This window comes from Budorcas taxicolor, chromosome 13 (genome assembly GCF_023091745.1).
Source record: "Budorcas taxicolor isolate Tak-1 chromosome 13, Takin1.1, whole genome shotgun sequence".
Classification (NCBI taxonomy): domain Eukaryota; kingdom Metazoa; phylum Chordata; class Mammalia; order Artiodactyla; family Bovidae; genus Budorcas; species Budorcas taxicolor.
This window is the reverse complement of record NC_068922.1, coordinates 65,666,863-65,692,668: the sequence shown is the minus strand read 5'-3', so window position 1 is coordinate 65,692,668 and position 25,806 is coordinate 65,666,863. Positions and strand designations below refer to the sequence as shown.

At 41.8% G+C, this 25,806-nt stretch overlaps 1 protein-coding gene across 3 annotated transcripts in view; it reads left to right on the top strand.

Moving 5' to 3' along the window:
* NDRG3 (NDRG family member 3) overlaps nucleotides 1-25,806 on the top strand; it is a 60,135-nt gene that overhangs the window by 1,172 nt on the left and 33,157 nt on the right. For 2 of the 3 annotated variants that reach the window (XM_052650705.1, XM_052650703.1), the window contains exons 2-3: nucleotides 12,882-12,983; nucleotides 21,327-21,362. In XM_052650705.1, the coding sequence (XP_052506665.1) occupies nucleotides 12,927-12,983; nucleotides 21,327-21,362 (93 nt within the window). In that variant the 5' untranslated portion in view covers nucleotides 12,882-12,926. The remainder of the gene's footprint in view (nucleotides 1-12,881; nucleotides 12,984-21,326; nucleotides 21,363-25,806) is intronic. The other variant, XM_052650704.1, reaches the window with a different exon arrangement.

Sequence of the window (25,806 nt, the reverse complement as noted above, 5' to 3'; positions counted from 1 at the left end):
TCTGGTGAGCACTCCCCTTATCCTGGGGCTTTCTGGCTCTATTCCAGTGCTGGGCTTGAACCTCTCATTTAACATGAAGTAAAAAGAGAAAGAGATCCTTGACAAAGTAGTGTAGAATATAAGAAGCTTCACCGATTTCAAGTTCCCAAAGGAACAGCTGTAAAAATATGGGAATGTTTCTTTCCCAATAAATAGCTGAAACTGTCTTTTTTTTCCCCCAATCCTTAGCAAATTCTGCGTACTTCAAAGTTCCATTAACTTACCACCTTTTCTGTGAAGCCTTCCTTGCTTGATTTTCCTAATTAGAATTACATACACACACATACATGTGTGCCTGTGCGCTTGTGTGTGTGTGTGTGTGTGTGTGTGTGTGTGTGTGTGTGTGTGTGTGTGTGTGTAGGTAGATAGGTAGGTAGGATAGAGGCTTCAGTCTTATTCTTGGAACTATTAGCCTGTTGAGGTCAGGGAGCATCTTTGCAGCCCCAAGTGCTTGGCTCACTGTAGGCCCTGGGAAAGAATCAGTGAATTTCCACAGTTCCTTTGTATTACTCAAAGAGTGATGTTTTCCTGCTGCCCTTCTGTTCCTTCATTCTGCCCTTCGGTTTCTTTTTGCTGGCCTTCTCTTTAGATTCAACTTCTGGTCATTCAACAACTGACCACTCAGAGGTCTCTAGTCCACCCTCTTGTGTCTGAAAATTTGCAGAAAAAGGTTCTAAGTCAAGAAGCCTGTTTATCCCCAAGAGTGGAATTGGTATATGTCGCTTAAGTGTACAGGGCAATTTTTATTTGCATTTTGCACGAAGGTAGCCTCAGGCTTATAGGTTTTTAGTCTGTCCCTGAATACATGTAGGAGAGGGAACTGGCAACCCACTCCAGTATTATACTTGCCAGGAGAATCCCATGGACAGAGGAGTCTGGAGGGTTAGAGTTCATGGGGTTGTAAAGAGTCGGACACGACTGAGTGACTAGCACAAATACATGTAAGATTCAGTTTTACCTTCTTTTGCCTTATGTGGCTGACTGCCCCAGTGTTATTAGAGTACTCACAATTTTTACTATAAATCTTCATAGTATTTATACAATAAATATTCAAAGGGCCGTTTGGGAGGCTGTAGATGGTTGCATAGGCTTTCCATATAAATAATTAATTTAAAAGTTTTTTTTCCAAATAATCTGCAAATAGATTGAGCTGTTATGTATAAGGAATGGTGCTGGGTATGGTGTAAGATTCTCATAGTTCTTGTTCAAAGAGCTTACTAGCTAACTGGGAAATATTATTCCTAACTGTAACTCAAGTCTAAAAATCACCATAATAGCATAAGCAAAGCAATGTGTATAATTGTATACTCAAACATAATGGAATACGATATTCCAGTGTGGGACATTTCATAAAATTATACGTTGCCCAAGGCTGAAAGGAAGCATCAAGTCATTGAGTCCAGCTGTGCTGCTTTTGTAGACTTCTTCCTGAGAAGGGAACTTGTCCAAGGCCAGGGTTATAGAACTGGTGCTTCAACTTGAATGTAGACTTTTTATCCACTAAAAGTTTATCAATATTCCAGTGAATTCATCCTTGTACGTGTGCTTAGTCTCTCAGTTGTGTCCGACTCTTTGCAACCCCATGGACTGTAGCCCGCCAGGCTCCCGCCAGGCTCCTCTGTTCATGGGGATTCTCCAGGCAAGAATACTGGAGTGAGTTGCCATGCCCTCCTCCAGAGGATCTTCCTAACCCAGAGACTGAACCCAGGTCTCCCACATTTGCAGACGGATTCTTTACTGTCTGAGCCACCAGGGAAGCCCAACTCTTAATATTTGTGAAATGGGTGAGGAAGGGGTGAAAGAAATACAATTCACATCTTCAGGAAACTTATGGTCTGTTGGGAAGGAGTTAAAGAACCCGTCTCTAACTTTGGAGACAGTGCATACCTAATTGTTAAATTATATGATAGAGGGACTAGGTATGTCAAGAGGGATCAGTATGAGCTGTGACACAGAGAGCACTTTGGGGAGGATCGAGGGCCTTTCTGGACTCTGACAGATTGGTACTGTCAGAATTAATCAACAGGACAAGGAACGCATTTTGAAGTAGGATGGTAGGTGGCTCACATGGTAAAGAATCTGCCTGCAATGCAAAAGACCTAGATTCGGTCCCTGGGTCGGGAAGATCCCCTGGAGAAAGGAATGGCAACCCACTCCAATGTTCTTGCCTGGAGAATTCCATGGACAGAGGAGGCTGTTGGGCTACAGTCCATGAGGTTGCAGAGAGTTGGACACGACTAAGTGCCTAACACTTAAAACCAAAGCCTGGTTGCCACACCTGACAATAAAATATTTAAGAGACAATAAAAAAAAAACCGGCTTGACCAGGGTGACTTGCTTGTGTTCAGTGGTTGTCAACCGTTAGTGTGTATAAGAATTACCTGAAGTTTATTAAGACAGATTGTGGGGGCCCCACCTCCAGAATTTCTGATTTAGTAGGTCTGGGGTGGGGCCTGAGAATTTGTATTTCTAACAAGTTCCCAGATGCTGCTGATGCTCCTGATTCAGGGACAGCACTTTGAGACCTTGGGCTGGATTAGAAAGTTGAAAAACTAGAGTCAGAAACTGTCAAAGAACTTGTTCCAGAAAACGTATATTTGTGTGTGTTGTATACCACCATAAGAAAGTTCTGGAAAGATACATTCCAAACTGTAATAGTAGTCATTTCTGGGAGTGGGATTTAGAGGGTTGGAGAATTCACTTTTTACTCCATAGCTTTCAGTACTATTTTTGCATTGTGCACATATTGTTTTCGTGTTTTAAAAAGGAAAGAAAAGTAAGAGTTGTTTTTGAAGATATGTACTAAAATATTTATGGAGTTAAAAAAGAGCTTGCTAAAGTAATCTAGTGTCACACAACAGACATTTTTAGAGTGTCTGCTGTATGCCAGATGCTGCTGGTTCTGGAAATACAAAGCCTTTGCTAAAGCTTGCAGTCTGGTGATCGAGAAGGGCAGACAGCAGCTCTGCTGAGTATCACATAAGCTTCCTAAGATGAGGGGCAAGGGTCTAGTTCTGTGTGTGGCAGGTAATAGACACTTGATAAATGATGAATGAACAAATCCAGGCAAAAAGTGAGGATAGTCAGAAAGATAAGGAAAAGGCAAATGAGAGATTGTGGGGGCGGGGAGCAGGGGGGAAACGACAAGGCTGAATAGAGATGATGAAAGGAAGGGGTGTTTTGAGTACTTTCAAGTCCACAGATTGATAACATTTAGGTTTACTGCTGAACTGGATATCCAGTCATCTATTCTGAAAGAACTTTTTAAACCTTCCTACCCCAACCCCACTTTCTTTTTTTAAGAGACTGCTTGAAAATAGCACACAGATACTTAACCTAGATTTAATATGAGTATTGACCAGGGCTTTCTTTGGTAAATGATTTTTTTTCTTCTTTAACCACAGTGCTAATTCTGTTGTATTTATAATTTACCTACAATTTTGCCATTAATTGTCGTCTTATTAATGGGAAATTAACTGAGGTGTATGGGAGACTGGTTTTTTTTTTGGTTGCGCTGCACAGAATCTCAGCTCCCCAACAGTGGTTGAACCTGGACCACTGCAGTGAAAGCCCAGATTCCTAACCACTGGGCTGTCAGCAGAACTGGAGGATATTTTAAGTGCCATACAAAATTGGGTATTTTGTCTTTTGATCTTATGTCTTCAGTGAAGAGATGTTACAGTGATGCAGAATTCTGTCATGTTCCCAAAGCGCATCACAGAGTTTGACATATTATCAGTCTTAGATAAATATCCATGGTTGTTGGCTATTTCATGGCTCAGTGGGGTGTGCTTTGGAAGAAATATGGCTTCACTGCATTCTGAGTTGAATTCTAGGTAACACTCCTCAGAAAACTATCAAGCCATGTTATTAAACTTGGTAGAGAACATGATGTGGAGCAGGCTTTCTCCCCCACTTTTTGTTTGGAGGTGCTACTTTTTATATCCCTCAGATGTAATATAGAAAAAGAAAATAAATTTCCCAAGTAGAGAAGTTTAGCTCTGTCATTTGGTTGGTAATCGTTTACCACCTAAAAATGCCCACTGTCTACAGATTGAGTTTTCATTTGGGCCAAGGATAAATTTCTGATACAGTCACTCTTCATACTTGATTTTATTACTAATTATTAGAAGGTGCTTTTGGTTGCTGTTATAAATTTTGCAGTATCTTTTTTTTTTTTTTAATTTGTTTTGCTGCCCCAGGTCTTAGTTGCAGCATGTGAGATCTAGTTAGTTTCCTGATCAGGGACCGAACCCTGGGGTTGGAAGCACAGAATCTTAGACACTGGACCAGCAGAGAAGTCCTAAAGATGTTGATTCTTTTAAACCTTTCTGTCGGGACATGGTTTTAACCAGGAGGTTGCCTGGAATGTAACTTTGGGTGATTAGACAGTCCACGGGTAATTGCTTTTCAAATATCCTCAGATAGGTGCAGGCCTCCCCTGCTCATTAATAATAATGGTGATGATAATAATACCTAAATTTTGTTGGATGGTTCTCAGTTTTCAAAATTCTTTGATCATTAAGATCCTGATAGGTTCTAGTAGCCAAACCTGAAACAAATAAGTAGAAGAATTAATGATCAGTTGGGATCAAGTGGGAAAAGTCATTTATAGAGGCCGGCCAAAGCTCTAGCTGCAGGCTGCTCAGGTTCAAATCCTTTCTGTGCCACTTGCTAGCTGTGTGACCTTTGGCATATTACAAAACCTCTCCGCGCCTCAGTTTCTTCATCTGTAAAATGAGAAGGATTACTAACAGACTATCTTATAAGTGTGTCGGGAAATATACAGAAATAATGAATGGACAAATAAAGTGCATATTATGGTATCTGGCATAAAGTAAGTGATTGATAATATATCATGAGCAGGAAGTTAGTGTGAGCTTTAAGTGCTGCCTCTCAGGTCCCTTGTTTGTCCTTTACCTCCACTCCGGCTGTCTTGAAGAACAAATTGTTTTCCGGGATTCTGTCTTAGAGCTGGCGGGAACCTGGAACCCATCCCAAGAGCATGTACCAGCACTTGCCAGCAGTAGCTTTCCTAGTGTCCTAAGCTGCATCCTTCAAGAGTTGAAGGCAGAGGGTAGCGCTTCTTCTTCTAGAGTTAACTTTAGTGTGATCCCCTCGTTAGAGGGGATCAACTGGTTGATGGGTGTGTGAGGTGAAAAAGAACGCCCCGAGATGTGTGTTGCTCTGTTCTAATAGTTATCTGTACTGATACCCTGGAGTTAATCTGATGATGATACAGGCAGACTCAGATTCCCAGCTTGGCAGTCTCTGCAAACCTCCTGTTCACCACCTGCTGCCAGAATCCAGGAGTGACACAGCAGGAGTGGGCCTGTTGTGAGGGGTGCCGTTCTCTTCCTTTCAGAAAAACACAAGGTGTGTGGATAGCCCTTATCCAGGGCTGAGGCCTGGTAGAGATATTTACTGTAAAAATGAGTTCCTGCAAGGATGCTTCGAGAATCTTTGATCACTCCCCCATCCCCCACCTTTGCTTATGGCATAGCATGTCTCAGAGTAACCCAGACTTTCCTTTATGTGGTGCACAAGCTCGGTGAGCTAGCTGCATTTTAAAAAGCCATTGTTTCTTCCACAGAGCTGGGTGGTTTGGCTTGTTTATCTGGCTTTCTGGGGAGTCTCCTGAGACCCTTTCTTTTCCTAAGGGCCCTCAGGAGACAGCAATGAAACCAGCATCCATTACCCTAGACACTTGAGAGGATACTTAAGTCAGTAGTTTTATGATTAGATTAATTCAGGCTTTAACCCTGGCAAAACTTGAGAGCCAAGTCATCAGATTATGCTTCTTAAAGACTGAAGTATGGAATTTAGCCCAGGACTCTGTGATATCTTTCAGAGCTTGGAATAGGAATCCAGACACCAGCCAGTCCCAACCCCACACCCAGCTGAATACATGAATTTAGGCAAATCACTTCAATTTCTAGGCATATCTGTAGACCAGTGGTTCTCAGCTTTAACTGTATGTTAAAAACCATACTGGGCCCTATCTTAGCCCGATTAAGTTGGATCCTTAGTGTTGGGGCCTGGTATTGACCTCCCTCAAAGCTCCCTAAGTCTTTCTAATGTGCAGCTAAGAGAACTATTGGACAGGATGCCACATTTTAAAAGACTGTTATTTTGCTTCTCGGGAAGCTCAGTGAAGTGTGGTTGTCCACACAGTGAGGTCTAGTGCGTGTGCTCAGCATTCTAACCAGCCTCGTCGTCTTTCCCAGCTGTGCTGCTCTCCTGCTGTCCCTTGGATATGTTGTGTACATTTATTTCTCTCCCAACTCAGACGTCTTCACCTGGAATGTCCTCTCCTCCCTTCCAGCTATCCAGAACCTGTCCTCTCAAGGCCCAGCACTCTCTGACTCCTTTGGGAGACTCCTGGCCGTCTCCGTCCCTAGTTACTTCCCACGCCTCCACTCTGGTTCCAAGCCTCGTTTGCTCTGTGCTCAGTGTGCCCAGTCACGTCTGACTCTTTTCGACCCCATGGACTGCATCCCTCCCGGCTCCTCTGCCCATGGTATTTCCCAGGCAGGAATCCTGGAGCCGGCTGCCATTTCCTACTCTATGGGATCTTCCCGAGCCAGGGATCGAACCCGCATCTCCTGCATTGGCAGACAAATTGTTTACCACTGTGCCATCTGGGAAGCCCCAAGCTTTGTTTAATGCTGACTAAATGTAATGTACACTAGATGCAATGTAAGAGATGACACTCAGGCAGCATTCTGTCCTCCTGGGTAGGACAGAATGGGACATATGAAAACACCACTGGCTTGACTCGTAAACTATTAATATTAATCTTTTTAGTATCTTATATTGTTCGCTACTTCTAATGTGTTTGTGTATCTTGTAACTGTTAGTTGATAAACAGCTACCCCTGATGTGATTCCAGTGGACATTTGATCCCCTATTGCCAACAGCAAGCTCCTCTTCTTGCCGAACTAGAGCATCTTTCAGCACTGCTTTCTCATCTTGCTTTTATGTTCTCCCTTTCTAGACTTCCTTCTTTTTATTCTCTCATCCTCACCTATAGAAACTTTATCTGTTCTTCAAGGTCCAGTTCAAATATGACCTCCTCCATGAAACTTTTCCTCAGCACCCACAACTTGCATTGACTGACTTTTGCCTTAAACCTCTGTAACCCTTAGAGCAGTGGTTCTCAGCTGGGGTTGATTTTTGCCCCCCAGAGGACACTGGGCAATATCTGGAGGTATTTTTGGTTGTCTCAACTGTTGGAGGGAAGGTGCTGATAGCATTTAGTGGGTAGAGGCCTGCGGTGCTACTAAACGATGTGTGATGTACAGGACAGCCCCCATGATGAAGAATTATTTGGCTCAAAATATCAGTACTGTGGTTAGCCTCCCTCCCGAGGGACCTCCTGAGGGGCTTCCCTCCTGGCTCAGTGGTAAAGCAGCTGCCTGCCAGTACAGGAGACACGAGTTTTAACCCTTATCCGGGAAGATCCCCTGGAAAAGGAAATGGCAACCCACTCCAATGTTCTTGCTGGAGAATTCCATGGACAGAGGAGCCTGGTGGACTGCAGTCCATGGGGTCATAAAGAGTCAGACATGACTTAATGGCTGAACAACAACAGCTGAGGCGGAGAAAATGCCTCAGAGTTTGTCCAGTTCGTATGTTCATGTTTATCCCGCCTTGAACCGAAGTGATTTATTTACAGACTTAATCTCCCCTACTCCGTTGAATTAATGGGTGAAGGCAGACTCTAGTTCCAAATCTGGGCTTTCTTGTTATTAACTTCATATTAACGTTTAATCCTCGAGCCTGTGCCCAGATCCTGACTGCACAGTGTAATTTAGGACCAGAGATAAGAGCACAGTGAGGCAGTCAGCTGAATTTCTTTCCCTTTTCTACCAACCCACATCTTTTCATCTGTGATGACCTGGGAGGAAGTATGGTACAGGGCACAGAGTAAGCGTTTGGGATCAGAAGAAAATTGGGTTTCGGTTAGAGCTGTTGCATGTATCAGTTGTGTTTTTTGTTCGTTCCGTTGCGCCTCTTCAAGCCTGGGTTTCCTCATCTCTGTAACAGAAGTGAGGCAGTGCCGCAGTGTTTTATTCCCAGTGCCTTTGTGATAATCCAGTGAGATGTTAGACATGAAGGTGCTTTGTGAAGTGCTGTAATCATGATTCAGCCAGTAGTTTATAGGTAAGAAGAGAGGATGTGGGTCAGCTTGCTATAGGAGCACCACTAGCTTCCCAGCCTGTCCTCTGGCCACTTCCTACTGCTTTCCAGTCATCGCTACTCCAGCGCCAGCTGCAGCTGACCCCTTGCAGCTCAGCCTCCTGAGAGTGCCTCCGCTATTTGCTGCCTTCATTCTGTTCTGATTGTCTGTCTGCAATCTTGCCAAAACCAAAAGTGACTGACTCTGCTTCTAGAATACAAACTAGTAGCCTGCTGTCGGTTCTGGCAAAGCGTGACAAAGGCCAGACAAATTACCTTGGTCATGGGGAAAAGCTGGAAAATAAGACAGCTTGTAGTTTTAGAAAGCCAGTCCTATGTATAGTCCCTTATTGTCTTCATTTAAAGTAACAGAGCAGTGTTTTTAAGCACTGGAAATCTCAGTGAGCTTTTCGTGACTGAAAGAAAAAAACATAACGTGGGGTGTGCTAAAAGCCTGAGACCCTCCTGTGCCTGGAATAAGGCCAAGTGCACCCTCCCACTGATTTGCTGAGTGAACTTCAGCTAATCAGTGAATCTCAATAAGTTGATAACTGGGGGACCTCTTAGGATTATAGCAAGAGCCTTTTGAGGTGGAGGATAGATGCTTACCCTGGGGAATAATGTAAAGTGCTACATGTATAGGGGACTTTTGGGTCACAGAGGGCTTCTCTGGTGGCTTAGTGGTAAAGAATCTGCCTGCAATGCAGGAGACCCGGGTTCAGTCCCTGGGTCAGGAAGATCCCCTGGAGAAGGGAATGGCAGCCCACTCCTGGAGAATTCCATGGAAAGAGAAGCCTGGCAGGCTCAGTCCATTGGGTCACAAAGAGTCAGACACTACCGAGCGATTAACACTAACTAACTTTGGGTCACAGAACATCAGTTCTAAATGGGGGTGAAAATGTTATCCTACCCAACTTCTTCTCTTGACAGATGGGGAAACAGGTCCAGAAAGGAAAAATGCTTTGCCCAGTGCCACTCAGTTAGGTAGGGCCCACCTAGGTCTAGAGTCCATATCTGATATGCTTATGGGCTCTTTCTATGACTAGAAGAGTCAAATTTTTAAATCCTTGCATTGTTACTCACTTAGATGTGGATATTAGGAAAGTCACTTAACTTCTCTTAGCTTAAGTTTTTCCTGCCTATAAAGTAAGAAATGAAGACATCTACCCGGGAGGAGTGTTAAACATAACATAAGGTCCTTAGACTATAATTTCTGGCACAGAGTAGGAATTACACTTTTCCCCTTTCCCTTTTTAGCCTTTTGATACAAGGCTCACTTCCTCAGTTTGAGGATGGCTGTTTTTTTTAACCTGTCACGCTTCCCCCTATCTCATGAAACTGGAAAAGAGTTCTTATCTACTACATTTATAAAATCTCCACTAACCTTTTAAAAATATTAATAGCCCTTGGTATCAGGATGGGATCTGGCAGGCACATCATTTGTACAGATGAAGGCACTGCAGCCCTTTGATCCCCCGGAGGCAGCCAGTCTGTTTAGCAGAGGGATCTGGAGATGGAGTTTTCCACCATGTGATGTTAATTTTCTTATAGGAGCTATAAAACTGCTCATTGACAACGGCTCAAGACATTGAGCAAAAATCAGGTCTCTGGAAGAATATGTTGGGTTCCCTGTCGTGCGGAAAGACCTGCTGTCTTGTTGCCAGTTCCGAAGTCACACCGTCCTGCATTGACTGCGTTGGGCCCAGCTGATAAGGACCGCCTTCTCATTTAATTGTGCCCTTGTTTAAGCGTTTGTCCTGGCACAAACTGCATCTTTCTTTATCTTTAAAAGATGCTCGGGAACATTAGGTGAATGCCTCACTTTGGAGGCACCTCAGGCTTCCCTCTGTCCCTGAGGCTCCTTGACAGGCTCCCCAGTGGAGTCACATTTGAATGAATCACACCTTGCAGTGCCCTGCTTTCAAATGAGTGAATTAAAGTAGTGAATGAAGCAGGGTTGGAAAAGTTTCAGGATACCACCATTTTATGTTTGTGTGTGTGGGGGGGGGCATGGAAATAGACTGAAGTATTAACAGTGATTGTTTCTAGAAGGAAGGACTGTGAATAAAATATCTTTTGGTTACCCTGTGGTTTCCATAGTTTCTAAAACGGGCCCGTATGTTATAATAGGAAGAAGAACTTTAAATTTGTCATTTTTAATTACTGACAAATAGTGAAGTCCAAATGAAAAGTAGCCACATTTCATAGTGTGGTTAATAAACATTGTGAACGGACTTTCCTGGTAGTCCACTGGTTAAGCCTGTGCTTCCAATGGAGGGGGCCTGGGTTCAATCCCAGGTCAGGAAACTAGATTCCACATGCCTCACCTAAGATGTGGTGCAGCCAAATAAATAAATCAAAGTTTATTAAAAAAATTCAATGAGTAGATCCCAGTTGGGCCAATATTTGGGATGCTAAGTGGGTTGATGCGGGGACTATAGGAGAGAGAAATGTTAGATGCTGGCTGAAATTTGTGATAAAAAGTTCAAGTCATCGCATCCCCTTTTGAAGTGTGACTGATATGAAAATAAAATAAAAATTTTGGGCATTCGGTAGCTCAGTCAAGGGTATAGGGTACCTGGGGTCTGAGAAAAGACCCACATCCTAGAGGGAGGGTAAATACCGGGCTTGTGCTCTTGCAGTGACACAAATGTTTGGGTCCTCATGGTTGGCGTGTGGTATCCATGGTTTGAGCAGTGGTCCCCATTGGCACCCTCAGGGTTCTTCAAAGTAATGGTAGAAGAGCTTTTGTTAGTCAGCCTAAAAGAAGTCAGCCCTAGATAGTTCATTGGAAGGACTGATGCTGGGGAACCTGAAGCTCCAATACTTTGGCCACCTGATGCAAAGAGCTGACTCATTGGAAAAGACCCTGATGCTGGGAAAGATGGCATTAGGAGAAGGGGACAACAGAGGATGAGATGGTTGGATGGCATCATCGACTCAATGGACCTGAGTTTGAGCAAACCCCAGGAGATAGTGAAGGACTGGTGTGCTACAGTCCGTGGGGTTGCAAAGGATTAGATACAGCTGAGCAACTGAACAACAACAAATGTAGGCATAGTTGAAAGGAGGATTCATTTTGGTGTATTGGTCATTAATACAAGTGGTCACGTGGAACACAGACCCTCTCCATAGCTAAGTCAAAGCCATACATCCTATTTCTGGAGGGAAAAACAGAAAAATGGATTAATAAACTAATATATTGTGAATGATTCCCACCAATCAGAAGTAATTGCTCCTCCTTTGAACTCCTCTGGCCCTTTCTCATTTTGTAAGTAACTTTATAGATAGTGGTCATCTCTACTAATAAACTTGTAGAAGGCAAGGACCCTGTTTCTGTTGTCCATAATGCTTTGCACAGTGGGAACTCAATAAATGGTTGTTGAATGTCTGAATTCCCAAATCATTGAATTAGCATTTTTCCTGCAAGGCCAAGGCAGAAGAGATGAAGCCCAGAGCTTTGAAGTCTGGGTGGGAATCACTTATATCCAGTATTTGCAATCTCTCCCCATGGCTTCCTGTACAGTGGGATGGAATCTGTGCCTCTCTACTCCACACCTTTCCCTAACTTCTCCCTTTTGGTCTTAGTTATCTCTCACTATGTAACTAATCACTCCAAAACAAAGTTATTTATTATGTCTTATGGTCCGGGGTCAGGAACTGGGGAGCAGGCTCATTGGAGGCTTTTGTGGAGGCTGGCTACCATACTCTGCGTCTACTATTGTGATTCCCCAAGTGAAGGCTAGTGAGTGTAGCCTTGGTTCATCTCTCTGTCTATGTTAGGCTGCAGCATTAACCTTCAATTTTTGTTCTCTCTTAATCCACCTTCTAAACTGTTGCTTTCTAACTTGTAGCTCTGAGCATGTTGTTCTCTTACTTATACATCTCCAGTAACTAAAACGAATTCTCCATGTGAGCAAAGACTATTGTATTAACTATCTGTTGCTGCATAAAAATATTCCTGCAAACTTAGTAGTTTATAACACACATTTATTATCTCAGTTTCAGGGGATGGGACTCCAGCATGGGTTGACTGGCTCCTCTGCAAGGCTGTAGTCAAGGTGCTGGTCAGGGCGCGGCGCAGATGGGGAAGGATCCACTTCCCGGCCCAGTGGGCTGGTTGTGGTTGTTACAGCCTTCAGTTCCTTGCACATGGTTGGACTGAAGTTCCCAGTTTCTTGCTGTTTTGGCTGGAGGCTGTTTCTTGCCACATGGCCATCTTACAGCATGCCAACTTGCTTCTTTTTTTTTTTTCAGAGAAGGACAACACATTTACAACCTGCTTCTTTAAAGCTAGCAAGGGAACTCTGTCTCTTCGCAAGACAGATGTTAAAATATTATGTAATGTAATCATATGCAGATACTCATATACTTTCCATCACTTTTGCCATATTCTAATGGTTAAAAGCAAGCCATGGGTCCCCCCGCCCACACTCATTTGATTGGTTGGGGGGTTATGCTTGGGTGTGTATGCCAAGAGGTACAGAGATCACAGAGGCCACGTTAGAGTCTGTTTACCGTAAGTGTCTAGTTTACTGTGTCTTCAGCACCCTGAGCAGTGGATGACACATACTAAGCTCTAATATTTGAATGAATGGATGTAGTGTGACCATTATGTTTCCAACTCCTAGTTTTAAGCCTTTTCTCCACTTCTGTTTCAGAGTCACTGATTTATTCTTGAGAATCCTCTACTCTCATCTGTCCTCATGGATGAACTTCAGGATGTTCAACTCACAGAGATCAAACCACTTCTAAATGATAAGGTAAAGACTGCTGTTGTCACTAAAATATATGTAAGTCCTTTCTTCTGTGGTTAGTTTATTTTCTATATTACCTGAATAGTAAGTAAAAACATATTTATCTTGACTTTCTTTGGGGAGAAAACTTTAAAAAATTTATTTCTTAACCTTCTTCTCGATGTCTTGCCTCTCTTTTCTTCCTACTTTTGTTTCCCCCAGCCAAATTCAGGCAAATTATCCTTGATGTGTCCCGTTCTACAGATAGAGATGTTAAGCAGAAAGTATGAGTGGGGTTTGATTTAGAATCCAGGTATTGTGACTTTCAATTTCTAGGAAAACTTAGCCTCCGTGGCTGGTAATGCTCACAGGCTGTGGTGCTATCTGTAAGGTTTGTCCGGTCTGTGATGTGACCTCTCTGTCTATGTTGAGGTTTTCATCAAGGGTGCCTGGATGTTGGTAATATATCTCATTTTTCTGTTCGTGTCAGAGAATACACAGTGAGCATCATAGTTAACAGTCACGAGGATTTAGCAGGTAAAGAGTGCTGTGATGCTAAGAGTTACCAAAAAGCTAAGAAAAGTTTATCCTCTCTCTTCTCCCTCCCCATTCAGTAAGTGTGCCTGAAATTCCTTCTTTTAAGCCCTGTTCTTTTGATGTATTGTCCTTGTCCCCTATTAAATTACTCTTCTAGCTTGGTATGGATGAGCTCATGGCATCCTTTCCTGGGGAAGTATTGATGGAAAGGGTAAAGTTGGGTAGCGTCAGGATGCCGACGGGGGCTATACCAGAAGATGCTATTGCTTGTTAATCTTTTTGTGCCCAAGGCAGGGCCCTTCACCTACAGCTGCTAGGGCTGTCGACTTACTCTGTTCACTAATTTGCTGTTGAAACCTGTCAACCTCATTCTTGTCCCTGTGACCTCATCTCTGCCCCTATTCCCACCCCTTCCTTTATCTTTCACCAGATCTCTTGCTCTCCCCCTTGGCAAGCTGCACACTTTTTAAACCCTTTCTTTGTTTCTTTTGTTGCTTCCCTTCATGTTTTCAGAAAACTCTCCCTTAAGTACTGAATTTTGGTGCATGTGAAGGGCTGTACCCAAATGATGGGCCACAAAGAGGAGGAAGGAAGTAGAAGCTACATCTGTAACGCTTACGTACAGCCACAGAAATGAATAGTTACAAGGCAGGTGCGGGTAGGCAGTTTAGCTTCAGGAACTTAGAAACGTATCCTAAACCTGAGTGGTCACCAGAATCAGCTAGGAACTTGTTTAAAAATGCAGATTCCTGGGTCCCCACTCGAGAAGAACTAAATTGGAATCTGAGGGGATGAGAACAGGGCACGCACACCTCTCTATGATCGGTGGTCCTCAGCCTTGGCTGCTTATTGGAATTACTTGGGGAGATTTAAAAATAACTGATGCCTAGGTATTACCTCCAGAGACTATGATTGAATTGATCTGGGGTGAACGTTTATAAAAGCATCCAAAAATTGAGAACCATGCCTATAGTGATTCTGATTAGCCAGTGTTGGAAGCCTGTGGCCTGATGGATCTCAGACATTTGAGGACTGGGACCCGGGTAAGAGGAGGAGTCTTTCCTGACCTTGGGAGTCCACAGGATGCCTGAGGCACCTACATGAGGAATTGCAGGAGTTAGTTGACTGGGTGTCTCATAGAGAAGGCAGCTGGAAAAGAAAAGATTTGGCGACTGTAACCACAGAAAAGCGCTGGATTAACATTTGGGTCCTCATCTCTGAGGCTATAGTGATTCCCTGGCTGTGTCTGATAAGTGCCCAAATGCTGTGAACAGAATTATGTCTGCTCCCCTAAAATACATATGTTGAAGCACTAGCCTCCCATGTGACTGTACTGGAGATAAGGGCTTTAAGGAGGTGACTAAGGTTAAATGAGGTCAAGTGGTAGAGCCCTAATCTGATAGAATTGATGGCCTTATAAGAAGAGTGAGGGAGAGGGAAAGAGTGATACACTCTCTATCTCCACCCCTGGACAGATGGGGAAACGTGGATGGCAGCCACCTGCAAGCCCAGAAGGGAGCTCTCACCTAAAACCAAACCCTGCTGGAACCCTGATCTTGTACTTCCAGGCCCCAGAACTGTGAGAAGATAAATTTTGGTTGTATAAGCCATTCGCGCAGCCTGAGCAGTCTAAGATACCAGGCATTGTCTCACTTCCTAACATCTGTTAGCTCCTCTTTGATACGCCTGTGCTGTTCCTACCCACTTCCCACGCTCCATCTCACGCCTCTCTCCCTGGGAAGTGCTCCTAGCCCATCACTATTCATGAGCACTCCCCCTGCTCCAGCCAGGCTTTATAGAAGTAGATTGGCAATAGGCCCTCCTCAGATGGCGTCACTCCCAAACAAAGCCTTCTACCCCGTTCCACCCCCCGCTCCCCAGTATATCAGTGCTCTGCCTTTGCCCAATAAGTGGGTGCTTTTGCATACATTTTGAAAGGTATAATGGCAGTAGTGCTTCTCATCCATTATTTCATTTGATCCTCCCGAAGGCTTGGTGATTTAGGACACACAGATCAATTTATTCTCATATTGCTGATGAGGAAACTAGGGCTAAGAAAGGTGAAGTAGCTTACTCAGATTGTGTACCCAAGAGCACGTGCTGTAGGACAGGGTTTCTTGATCTTGGCACTCTAAATGTTTTGTTGTGGGAGGCTGCCCTATTCTTTGTAGGGTGTTTACCAGCATCCTTGGCCTCTCTACCCACTAGATGCCAGTAGCATCTTTAAGTCATGACAACCAAACTTGTCCCCAGACAATATCAGATGTCTCCTGGGGGTCAGAGTCTCCCCAGTTGAGAACCACTGCTGGTAGGGTATAAGCTTCCAGGCTTGAATAGCAAAGGAAGTCTTAAAGTTTTTAGTTTTCAGGGAGGTTTTATTTTTGCCTAATAGCCTATCCTGCTGTTACTTGTTGGGTGCTTTACATACCTTCTTTCTTTTAATCATCAGAACATCCCTTTGAAATAGATAGTCTTCCTCACTTAGTAGATGAAAATCTGACTATAAGGCTTGCCCAGTCAGGAAGTGGCAAAGCCAGGACTGAAACCCAAACCTTTCCTACTCCACAACCTGAGGCCTTTCCACTGTGTTCACCTTGTAGAAGTTTTGGCATCACCTCTGAGGCTTGTCCTCTCTCTGTAAGCAGAAACCTAGAGATTTATATCATTTCACATCATCTTTCTGTCCATTCTCTTCCTAGATACATTCTTAGTCAGAGATATTGTTGTGCCCTTCCCGGTTTCAGGGAGTGAAAGGGAGTCTAGACCCAACCTGAAATGCAGAAATTTATCCTGAGCTGACTATAAGGAAGCATTCTCAAAATAGCTTTAAGCGAGGCTTATGTTAACTTTTTTCTTGTCATTTGTTGGTACTTTTCCCATTTAATTTTAGTATGCCTGTGATTTTGTCTATGGCTCAGAATTGTGAAGAAGTGGGTAATTTTGCCATGCTTGTTTTGGCTCCAGTGATGAAAAGAAGCACCTGCCAGCACTTCTGTGTGGTTTTTTTTTTTTTTTTTTTGAGATAGAATTATATGAAATGATTTTTTTTAATAGCATTTAACCATTTTCAGAGCATTTTCACAAGTACTATCTAATTTGAGTCTCCTAACTTCTTGTGAAGGAAGTAGTTAAAGGTATTTTTAACTGCATTTTACAGATGAGGCTCAGAGAAATTATATGACTTGTCCAATGCTGGTGTCTAGTGAGGTGGTGAAGCCAGGATCAGACCCCACGGATGCTGACTTCAGTCTGGGTCGGGGCCCCCAGGTTCTTCCCACCACCTGCTGCCTCTTGTTAGCTGGTTGTTCCAACCTCTTCCCCCCACCTCCACAGACCTGTATAAGGAGGAGAGCTCCCTGATCTGTGCTTCATTTTCCCTACCTTCCTTTACCTACCCTTGGTTCAGATACTGCTGAGCCTGTGGAAGCCAAAGACCAGACTTGAGAAGATAAATAGGAGACCACAGTTGGCTTCAGCAGAACTGAGGACCTACCAAGAAGGGGAATAAGTATTTAGTGGGGGGAACGAATAAGTTATTAATTTGTTTTGGTTGTTACAGTAGAAAGTGAGGTAGACCCTCTACTGGTGACTGGAAATAGGAGGTAGGGAGGATATTATAAGAGGAAAAGCAGGAAGAACCCAGGGATGAGCATTTTAGTCATCTCCAGGGCAGCAGAGACAGGCAGAGGTTGTTTTGTTTGGTCTTTATTTTTAACTGGAGGATAATTGCTCTACAATGTTGTGTCGATTTCTGCCATACAACAGTGTGAACCAGCCATAAGTATACATAGGGCCCCTCCTTCCTGAACTTCCTCCTGACCCCACACCCTCCAAGGTCTCTTTAAAAACAACAGCAATACAGACTTGTTGACATTTTCATTAAAGAATATTTGTGAAGTGCTGTTAATACATTGCTTGTACAATTTCCCATCTTTCTACTTTCTGTTGGTAAGAGTTATTGTCCTTTTTTTTTTAGTAGACATGCCATATTTTATTCTCTTTGACAGTCTTTAATCTGCTTGTTTCTAAAACTTTTCCTGTTTTAACAACTGTACTTTAGTTCCAAGCTCATCAGTTGCGTGTCACTCTTCCTCTTTGGTATTCATATCTTACTCAAATTGAGTATCTCTATTTTGAGATGCTCGTATCTCTTCCAGAATGATGTTTATTGCCTTTACTAAGTGCCAGAATTGGGAATAGAGTAGTGAATCAGACACTGCACCCCGCATCAAGGTCACCAAACAGGTAGATTTGCCCCAAATCTCCTCCTGTTGGTAGTTGGTTCTAAGGTCTGTCTTTCTGTTTTATCTGTTGCTTTCTGTCTTTTGAAACTATATGTTGATCTTGACTAGATCTCATAGTGGGAAATTATGTTTCTCTTCTGTCCAGTTATATTTCTATAACTGTCCAGCAGTTACTTGATTTTTAAATTTTTCTCCTTGCCTTCCCCCTTTTTCTCATACTTCTCTTCATACACTGATAGATTCTCAGTTGCTTTTTGCCTATTCTCCAGGCTTGAACTGCGAGAATTACTTTTTCAAAATTTACTTTCTTGAGCTCCTTCATTTACCTTCTGCACTTGGCCTAGAGCCTCCACCAAGAAACATGCCCCTTAGCTGGCTTCTGCCTTGACTGCAGCTTTCAGTTGTGATTTCTCTTTTTCCTTGATTTTTCCTTTTTTCCCTCTTCCCCTACATTATTCTCTTGTTTTCATTTATTATCTTGAATCCTTTTCTGCTGCTTAAGTCTGCTTAGTGCAAGAATCTCTCTGAACATGGAATTAATGCTATATTCAAATGGGACGGAAAATAAAAAGAAAGCACCCAGAGCCTGAAACTTCTGAAAGTTTTGTTGGAGTGGAACCCTGCGCTACAAATATCAGAGACAAATAAATCCCCAGGGAAGTGTCCCAGGGATGTCTTTCCCCTTCCAGAATCTATCTAGTGAGCAGTATTGAATTTTTAATAAGTTCAGAGAATTTGGCTTTGGTTGACCACACTCATATCGTGTGGGGACCAGCTAATGATTTCTCTCAGAAAGTCTGGGCCCCAAACATGGTCAGACTGACCCAGTCATATCCTTTCTCCAAGATGCTTGATCACTCATGAAGCCTGAAGCCAGACTTCAAGAGGATCTGACATCTTTTTTAAAAAAAAGCCAAGAAAACAAGTGTTAGTCTTCCTCTGATTACTAGTATCTTTTCTTTGGGAGGTGAACATTGCATAAAGAACGTGCAGCCGTGTTCTTGCTAGGTTCTCAACAAAAACCACTTTGGTTTCAGGAGAGAATTGCATCTTTCTAATTTTGGCATTTCCCTTTGTGCTCATCTCAAGCATCAGCCTCACAAAATGCTTCTTGACTGTGATCACAAGATAGTGAAGAAAGCAACTCATGCATACAGCGACAGCTGCTTCTCAAATTGCTCATCAGAATTTTTGTGTCTGTGTTCCAGGACCAAGATTTTAGTTCAGACTGGAGTGATATTCCCTAAGTTTTCTAAATAATCTCTAAGGGAACCTCTGGGAGCCCAGTAAGATTGAAGCTCTAATATGGTCTGTTTTGATATCATTATAGATTATTCCTCAAAATATTAAATGAATCTTTAAATCATATTTTACAAAATACTAAGTTACATATTTTTTATGCCACACCAAATCTTTTTTTTTTTCATTACAAAAGGTGAAGTACATACTTATTGTAGAAAAGTTTCAAGAAAAGTGTAATCGCCCATAATCTTTCTGTTCTGAAATAGTTGCTATTGTTAATGTTTTGGTATTTTTCTTCTAGTCTCTTTTGAGTGCATATTTTAATGTAGTTGAGGTCAAACTTTGACGGCTGTTTTGTAGTCTATATTTTTATTTAATGACTGGGATGCAGTGGAATTGTTCTGTTGTTTTTGACCCAAAATCTTAACAGAAGCTTGTTAGTATTTAATTTTATTACATTGGCTTATTCCTTTCATAAATATCCATCAAGTACCTGACTTACACCTGGTCCTCTGCTGAATGTGGTGGAGGGTGCAAGTTGAATCGGACTGGGGCTCACTGGCTGGTCATTTATATCCTACTACAACAATCTACCCTAGTCCATGAGACGGCCCTCCCTTCTGCTTCTAACAGTCAAAATAGAAATTAAGTGCAGTGACTTCTCTGAAGGAGTTCTCAGGAGTTGTGTGGGGCCAGTGGGGGCTGTGGAACACTATTGATCCTTTTTACCAGTGGCAGCATTCCTTGGGAATGTGCTCTCTGCATGGGATTGGAGTTGTTTCTTCTTGCTGTGACTGCATCAAACTTTATTTTGTGAACTTGGTTTCATGCTGGGACTAATACCTTGGACTAGCTCTCTCCACCACCGTCTCCTCTTCTCAGTGTCATCAATAGTCTTTCTGTGATTGGTGATTTATTGTGACTTTACTGCCACCTGTAGAGAGATGAGGGCTGCTCATCCATAATCTTATTCCTTCCAAAGCTCTCTAGATCAGCCCTGTCCACTAGAAGATTCTGCAGTCAAAGGAAATGTTCTGTATCTGCCCTGCCCAGTAATACAGTAGCCACTGGCCACAGCGTGCGTGCTGAGCATTTGAAATGCAGCTAATGTGAGACTGAATTTTAAATTTTAAAGTGGCCGCTGTGGCTGTTGACTGCCGGCTGCCGTATTAAAGAGTGCTGTGCGTCATCCCAGCGGCCTCCACTGGATCCTCTCAAGGGAAGACAGTTTGTTTCTTTGGGTGGCTTCTTTTGTTGTTTTTTCTTTACCACGCTGGGCTGTGCTTTTAACCTCTGTTTTGTCCTGCCAGCAGTGTGAGTGGTAGGACACAGAACTGTTTCTAAGAGGATCTTCTTGATGAGAGATGGGATTGCTTAGTACTCCCTTGGCATCAGAGACCTCGATCTTCTCTGAAGGGGCAGCTTTGGATAAGGTGCTCATCATTATAGCTCCATGCTTTCTGGAAGGTGGATGGATATAACAGTTTCTGAATAATGAGGGTAATGAGGTTTGGGAGGAGCTTTTACTTTATGAGTCAGAAGGTTTTTTTTTTCCTCCCAAAGACATCACTTATTTACCCTTTTTATATTCTTATGTCATACTCTTGCACCTCTGGCATCTGAAATATTACAGAAATGCCTCTGAGTCATTACCATTGATTTTTTTTTTTTTTTGGCAATCCTACCTTACTCTGATGCAGTCTCTTCTTAGAAGCTTGGTGAATTCTCCTTGGATCTTTTGACTATGTCCTACTCTTTAAACAATTCAGTGAGTTGTCCTTTATCCTGTTAGCAGTTTCCTAGGGTATACCAGTGTATGAGGAACTGCGTTTTATCTGTTTCCCTTCTTCAGTGACACTGCCTTTCTTCCTTGTTAGATTTCAGAGTTCTCATTCCGGACCCATCTGTATCTTTGTTCTCGTCTTCATCCTTTCTTTGCTTCCTTGTCCTGGGCACGCTGACTCCTGCCAGTTGGCCTCCAGCTCCTTTCCTCCCAGGTACCTCCCGTGTGGATTGTGAATGTGTTCTCAGACTCTGATCCATGTTTTCTCTCTTCCCACAAGCTCTCCCTGCTCTCCTTAGGTAGGGAGACAAGTTACAAGCTTTACTAGGAAAGCAGGATCTTTTCCTTCATCTTCATAGGAAGCCTGCCAAAGTGTAACCCCATCACTAAAGACTCCCCTTTTACTGACATGCGTTGCCTCTGAAGCCTATTGCTGAGAACCATTTTAGTTTTATGGCAACCAAGAGGCTGCACATGCTCTGCTTTCACTGTGAACTGAATTTGCTGCACATTGGGGGAAACCACATGGGGAAACTGACTGTGTTTTCTGCCTTCTGTTGACAGAATGGTACACGAAACTTCCAGGACTTTGACTGTCAGGTAAGGACTGTACAAGCACCAAGGAGGGCTGTGTACAGGATCTCTGCAGAGCTCCCCTCCCTGTGCTGGTGGTCTTTTAGAGGTGGATCTCTCTTCATAGCTGATCATGATTCCTTCGTGCTCTTTTGATCACTGGATCAAGTTTATTTAAAATGATTTGCTATTGTGTTCAAAAATTGCTTGCCAGGTCCCTATGGTTGTAGGTTATTGGGTGGAGCTGTCTTTTTACAATTAAGATCTCCTTTCCTCAAATTGATACTTGAAATCGTGATCACGAGTGCCATGTGGCTGTCACCTCACAGCAGAGAAGGTTGGGGGCGGTCAATTTGGAGGGGAGACTTTACTAACAACAAAACCTGTTCTAAAAGAAAGATTTAGTGTTATTAATACAAAAAGCAGATGTCTCTTGGCTGTATCTCTGGAAACACAAAATTCAACCTAACTCATTAGTATTTTCCTAAATGGTAGTTCATCTTAGACTGCTTTTGCCTGTTGCTCTGTTGCTAATTGGAAAATCCATAAAGTAAACTAGCAGTTCCATCTTCCTGCTTTTATCTGTTGACTGGCCCTGAAAGAAATGGGAAGAAGGAATAAATACAGGGAAATGGATACCTTACAAACCCATACAGCCTGACTCTCCTACTTTTGGGGTAGATGTGGTAAGTGGCTGTCAGAGGCAACATGAAGGAGACCCAGAGGGTACTAAGCAGGAATGGAAGGTGCAGGGAAGGCAGCTTCCCTGTGTCCAGGATTCAGCCAGCTTGCACACCCACAGGCAAATCATTATTTTCAGGTACACATTTTATGTTAAGTACAGTGGAGTCTCTCCATATTAGCATTAACATCAAAAGGAGAAACTAACATCTGTCTCATAGGCAACCCAGTTATATCATATTAGTTTATTGGGTACCTACTATAGATACCAAACATACATTTCTGTAATCCTTGGAGCAGTATCACAAGGTGGTTTTTATCAGAGATGAGGAAATTAAGAATCAGGTTTCATAACTTGCCATGGGTGGAATTGAAGTTGAAAACCTCACTTTGTTCTGAATCCATCGCCCATTCTTTCTCACCTGGCAATGTCCAGAGCTGAGATGTGGCAGAAAATTGAGCTGTGTATAAAGCTGAGCTTCCTTAGCAAGACAGGTGAGACTGAGACTCACTTTGGAAGGGGCAGGCTCATAGCATTGTTACAGATTTTTAAATCCCAGTGCCAAACACTTCTTCTTGTGACTGTTTGGTATACTTTATGTATACCACATAATCAGCCTGCTGCTGTTAGGAAATCATTTGTTATAAAAAGAAGCCATATTATTTTTTGGTAAATGGTGGCAGTCAAGTTTTGGTTTAGTTGTTTTTAATTTGATCTTTTGATCTAACTTCAGTTATGTTTTAGATCCTAGGTTGAACTAATTTAACTGCATTACTCTTAATATTTGATATAATTACCTAGAAGGAGCTCATTTGAGAGAGGGTAATAGTAAAATTCAAGGTGAAAAATTCCAGAAATAGTGTACATTTTCCTACTTTTAAGATGCGAAAGCATTTATTTTCATCAAATTGGACACGCCGCTAAATCAGAATATTAAAAAATTGTGTGCTTATAGCAAAACAGATATAAAAATAGCAAAAAGTAAAGAAATAAAAATCACTTGTTATTCATCACTGTTAATATTTTGGTGTATATCCTTTAGGATTTTTCTCACGTATAAATATACTTAGATATAAATGAAATTGAGTTTTAGAAATTATATTATCAACTACTTTTTAATACTAAGGCTTAAAAATAGTCTGACAAAAATTCTTTGTATTTTGGGTGAAGCTTTAATATAACAGTGTGTTCTGGCCTCATTAAATGTAACTTTTCGTTCAGTTCTGATACAGATAGAATGAAGGCAAGTGTGTGTCACTGTCAGTGGTTGTGAACGTACAGGTTCTCTGTTCTAAAGAAGTCATAGGCCCTTCTTTTTTTCTCCTCAGCACTCAGGAATGGGCTTCATTCTCACCTGTCTCTTTGGTAAAGGCTTCTGTGGTGTTCTGGAGACTGGGGGTGTCTTTGGGTCAGGAGTTTGGCTACAGGTGATAGAAGGCCTCGGAGGTAGGAACTGTGACGTGAGACATCTGTAGAGTGGCGCGGTATACCTGAAGGCTTTTTGGAAACCACTGGGCATTCTTAGGAGACAAAGCAGAACAAATCTAAAGCCAGTGTTGCTACATTCAGACTTGGCATCGGTGTTTTTCTTTAGCATAACTGTGGCATGGGTCTAGCTGATGAAGCAAGTTCCTCTGGTCTCTATCTTGCCTTAGAAAAATCTTTACTGAATTTGGTGATATTCCAGGAAGTTATCTTAGCATCACAGCTAAGCTTATAACTTCAATCTGAACTGTCTTTTCTTCCTCTGTTTTCTTTACTAATCCAACTACATGCTTCCCCTCCCCCCAAAATTGAAATATAATTAAAATCATACCATTTCTTTTGGTTCTTTGATTGTCCTAGTGACTTCAATACTATACAGCTCCCCTGTGGCAAATAGCAGTTATTTTGAGATCTAAGTAATGAGAGGAGGGGTGATTAGAGGTGACAGTGCTTGGAACTGATATGAAAAGGAGAAAACCTATTTCCAGTTGAAACAATGAATCAACAGACTTATTGTTAATTATCTACTTTGGGGCTGCTTAATGATCTTCTGCTGGTGAGAATGTTTAAAAATTTGAAATTAGAACTAAGACAAATACTATAGCTTCTTTGTGTATGTGATATATTGCCTTCAAAAATAATTATACTAGGAAATTAAGAGGCACAAATATATATATCTTACTATATACAAGATAAATAAGCTACAAGGATATATTATACAACACAGGAACTATAGCCAGTATTTTATAAAAATTTTAAATGGAATATAATCTATAAGAATTTTGGATCACTATGCTGTACACCTGAAACTAATATAATATTGTAAATCAACTATACCTCAATTTTAAAAAAAGGATTAGTAAGATGGATATAAGATTGGATAGATGCATGATAATTGAGTATAGTAAAATGTTAATGGTAGAATCCAGGTTCTGGGTATACAGATGTTCACTGTAAATTCTTTCAGCTTAGGTGTATGGTTTAAAGTTCTCATGATAAAATGTTGCAGGGGGGAAATCAGTGTTTAATTTTACAAAGACGTACACAAAACTGTTTTTCATTTTTAAACAACTCTCTTCATGGACATTTCCACACGTTCACCTACACTTACTATGAAGTTGTAATCACAATGTTTGTATAAATATCATCATCATTACTTCCCACATATTTCTAAAACTTCATGTGTAGTGTTTAATGTGTGCATATCACATGAGTAAATATGCTGTATGTTTAAAAACAATTCTTGTGTATAATCAAATTTGGAAAATTTAGAAAAGTGTAAAACTAAACATTACCTATAATCCTGTCAACTAGAGATAGCTGTATTTTATTATATTTCTTCCCAGTTTTCACTTTTGTATTCTGGTTATCAAAAGAGTACATGCTGATAGTTGAAGAGTTGGAGAGCACTTATGAAGTAGCTAGAGAAAAGCTCAGAAGCCTAGAACCCAGGGACAGCCATGTCGCTGTGTTTAGTTTGAGATATGTTTGTGTGTGTATAGTTTTTTAAAATAATTTTTAAAGTTTGTTTGATTGGTCATACTGGATGTACAGTTATATATTTCCTTTTCTGACTTAATATTAGAACACAATCCCATTTCCATTTTTAAACTCTCATTAAAAACAGTCTTTAATGGGGAATTCCCTGGCAGTCCAGTGGTTAGGACATGGCACTTTCATTACATGGGACTGTGTTTAATCCCTGGTCAGGGAACTAAGTTCCTGCAAGCCACATGGCACAGCCAAAAAGAAAAAAAAAAACAACTCTAATGACTGACTGATATCCTCATATAGCTATCCCGTGACTTAACTATTCCATTATTTTTGGAAATTAGATTCCTTATAGTATGTTCAGTTATTGTAATTTGTTCAGTTCATTGAACATTTTTCTGTAAATTTTATATACACATTTGATTATTTCTTTAGATGGATCTTGAAATGAACACACTTAAAGGATCTTGGCATATCTTGTCAATTTGCCTTTCACTTCCATCAGAGGGGCACTCAATAAATATTAATGGAGAGTGAAAAGCTGCTATCTTCCAGGATATATATTCCTGTAGAAGATGCTGATAATGGAGTGCACTCACAAGAATGGAGTTCATATTCCTAGGATAAGAGCTCCAGACCTGGCTAAGGGCTGGGTAGTTCCATGCTGGCTGTTTAATTGCAATAGTTCTTTAGAGGACTGATTTATAGAACCCTACTGTGAGGATGTATATATGTGACTGCCTCTTCTAAAGGGATTTAAACAGCTTTAAACTCCCGCACATCACTTGGTAAATGGGCACTATTACAAAATAA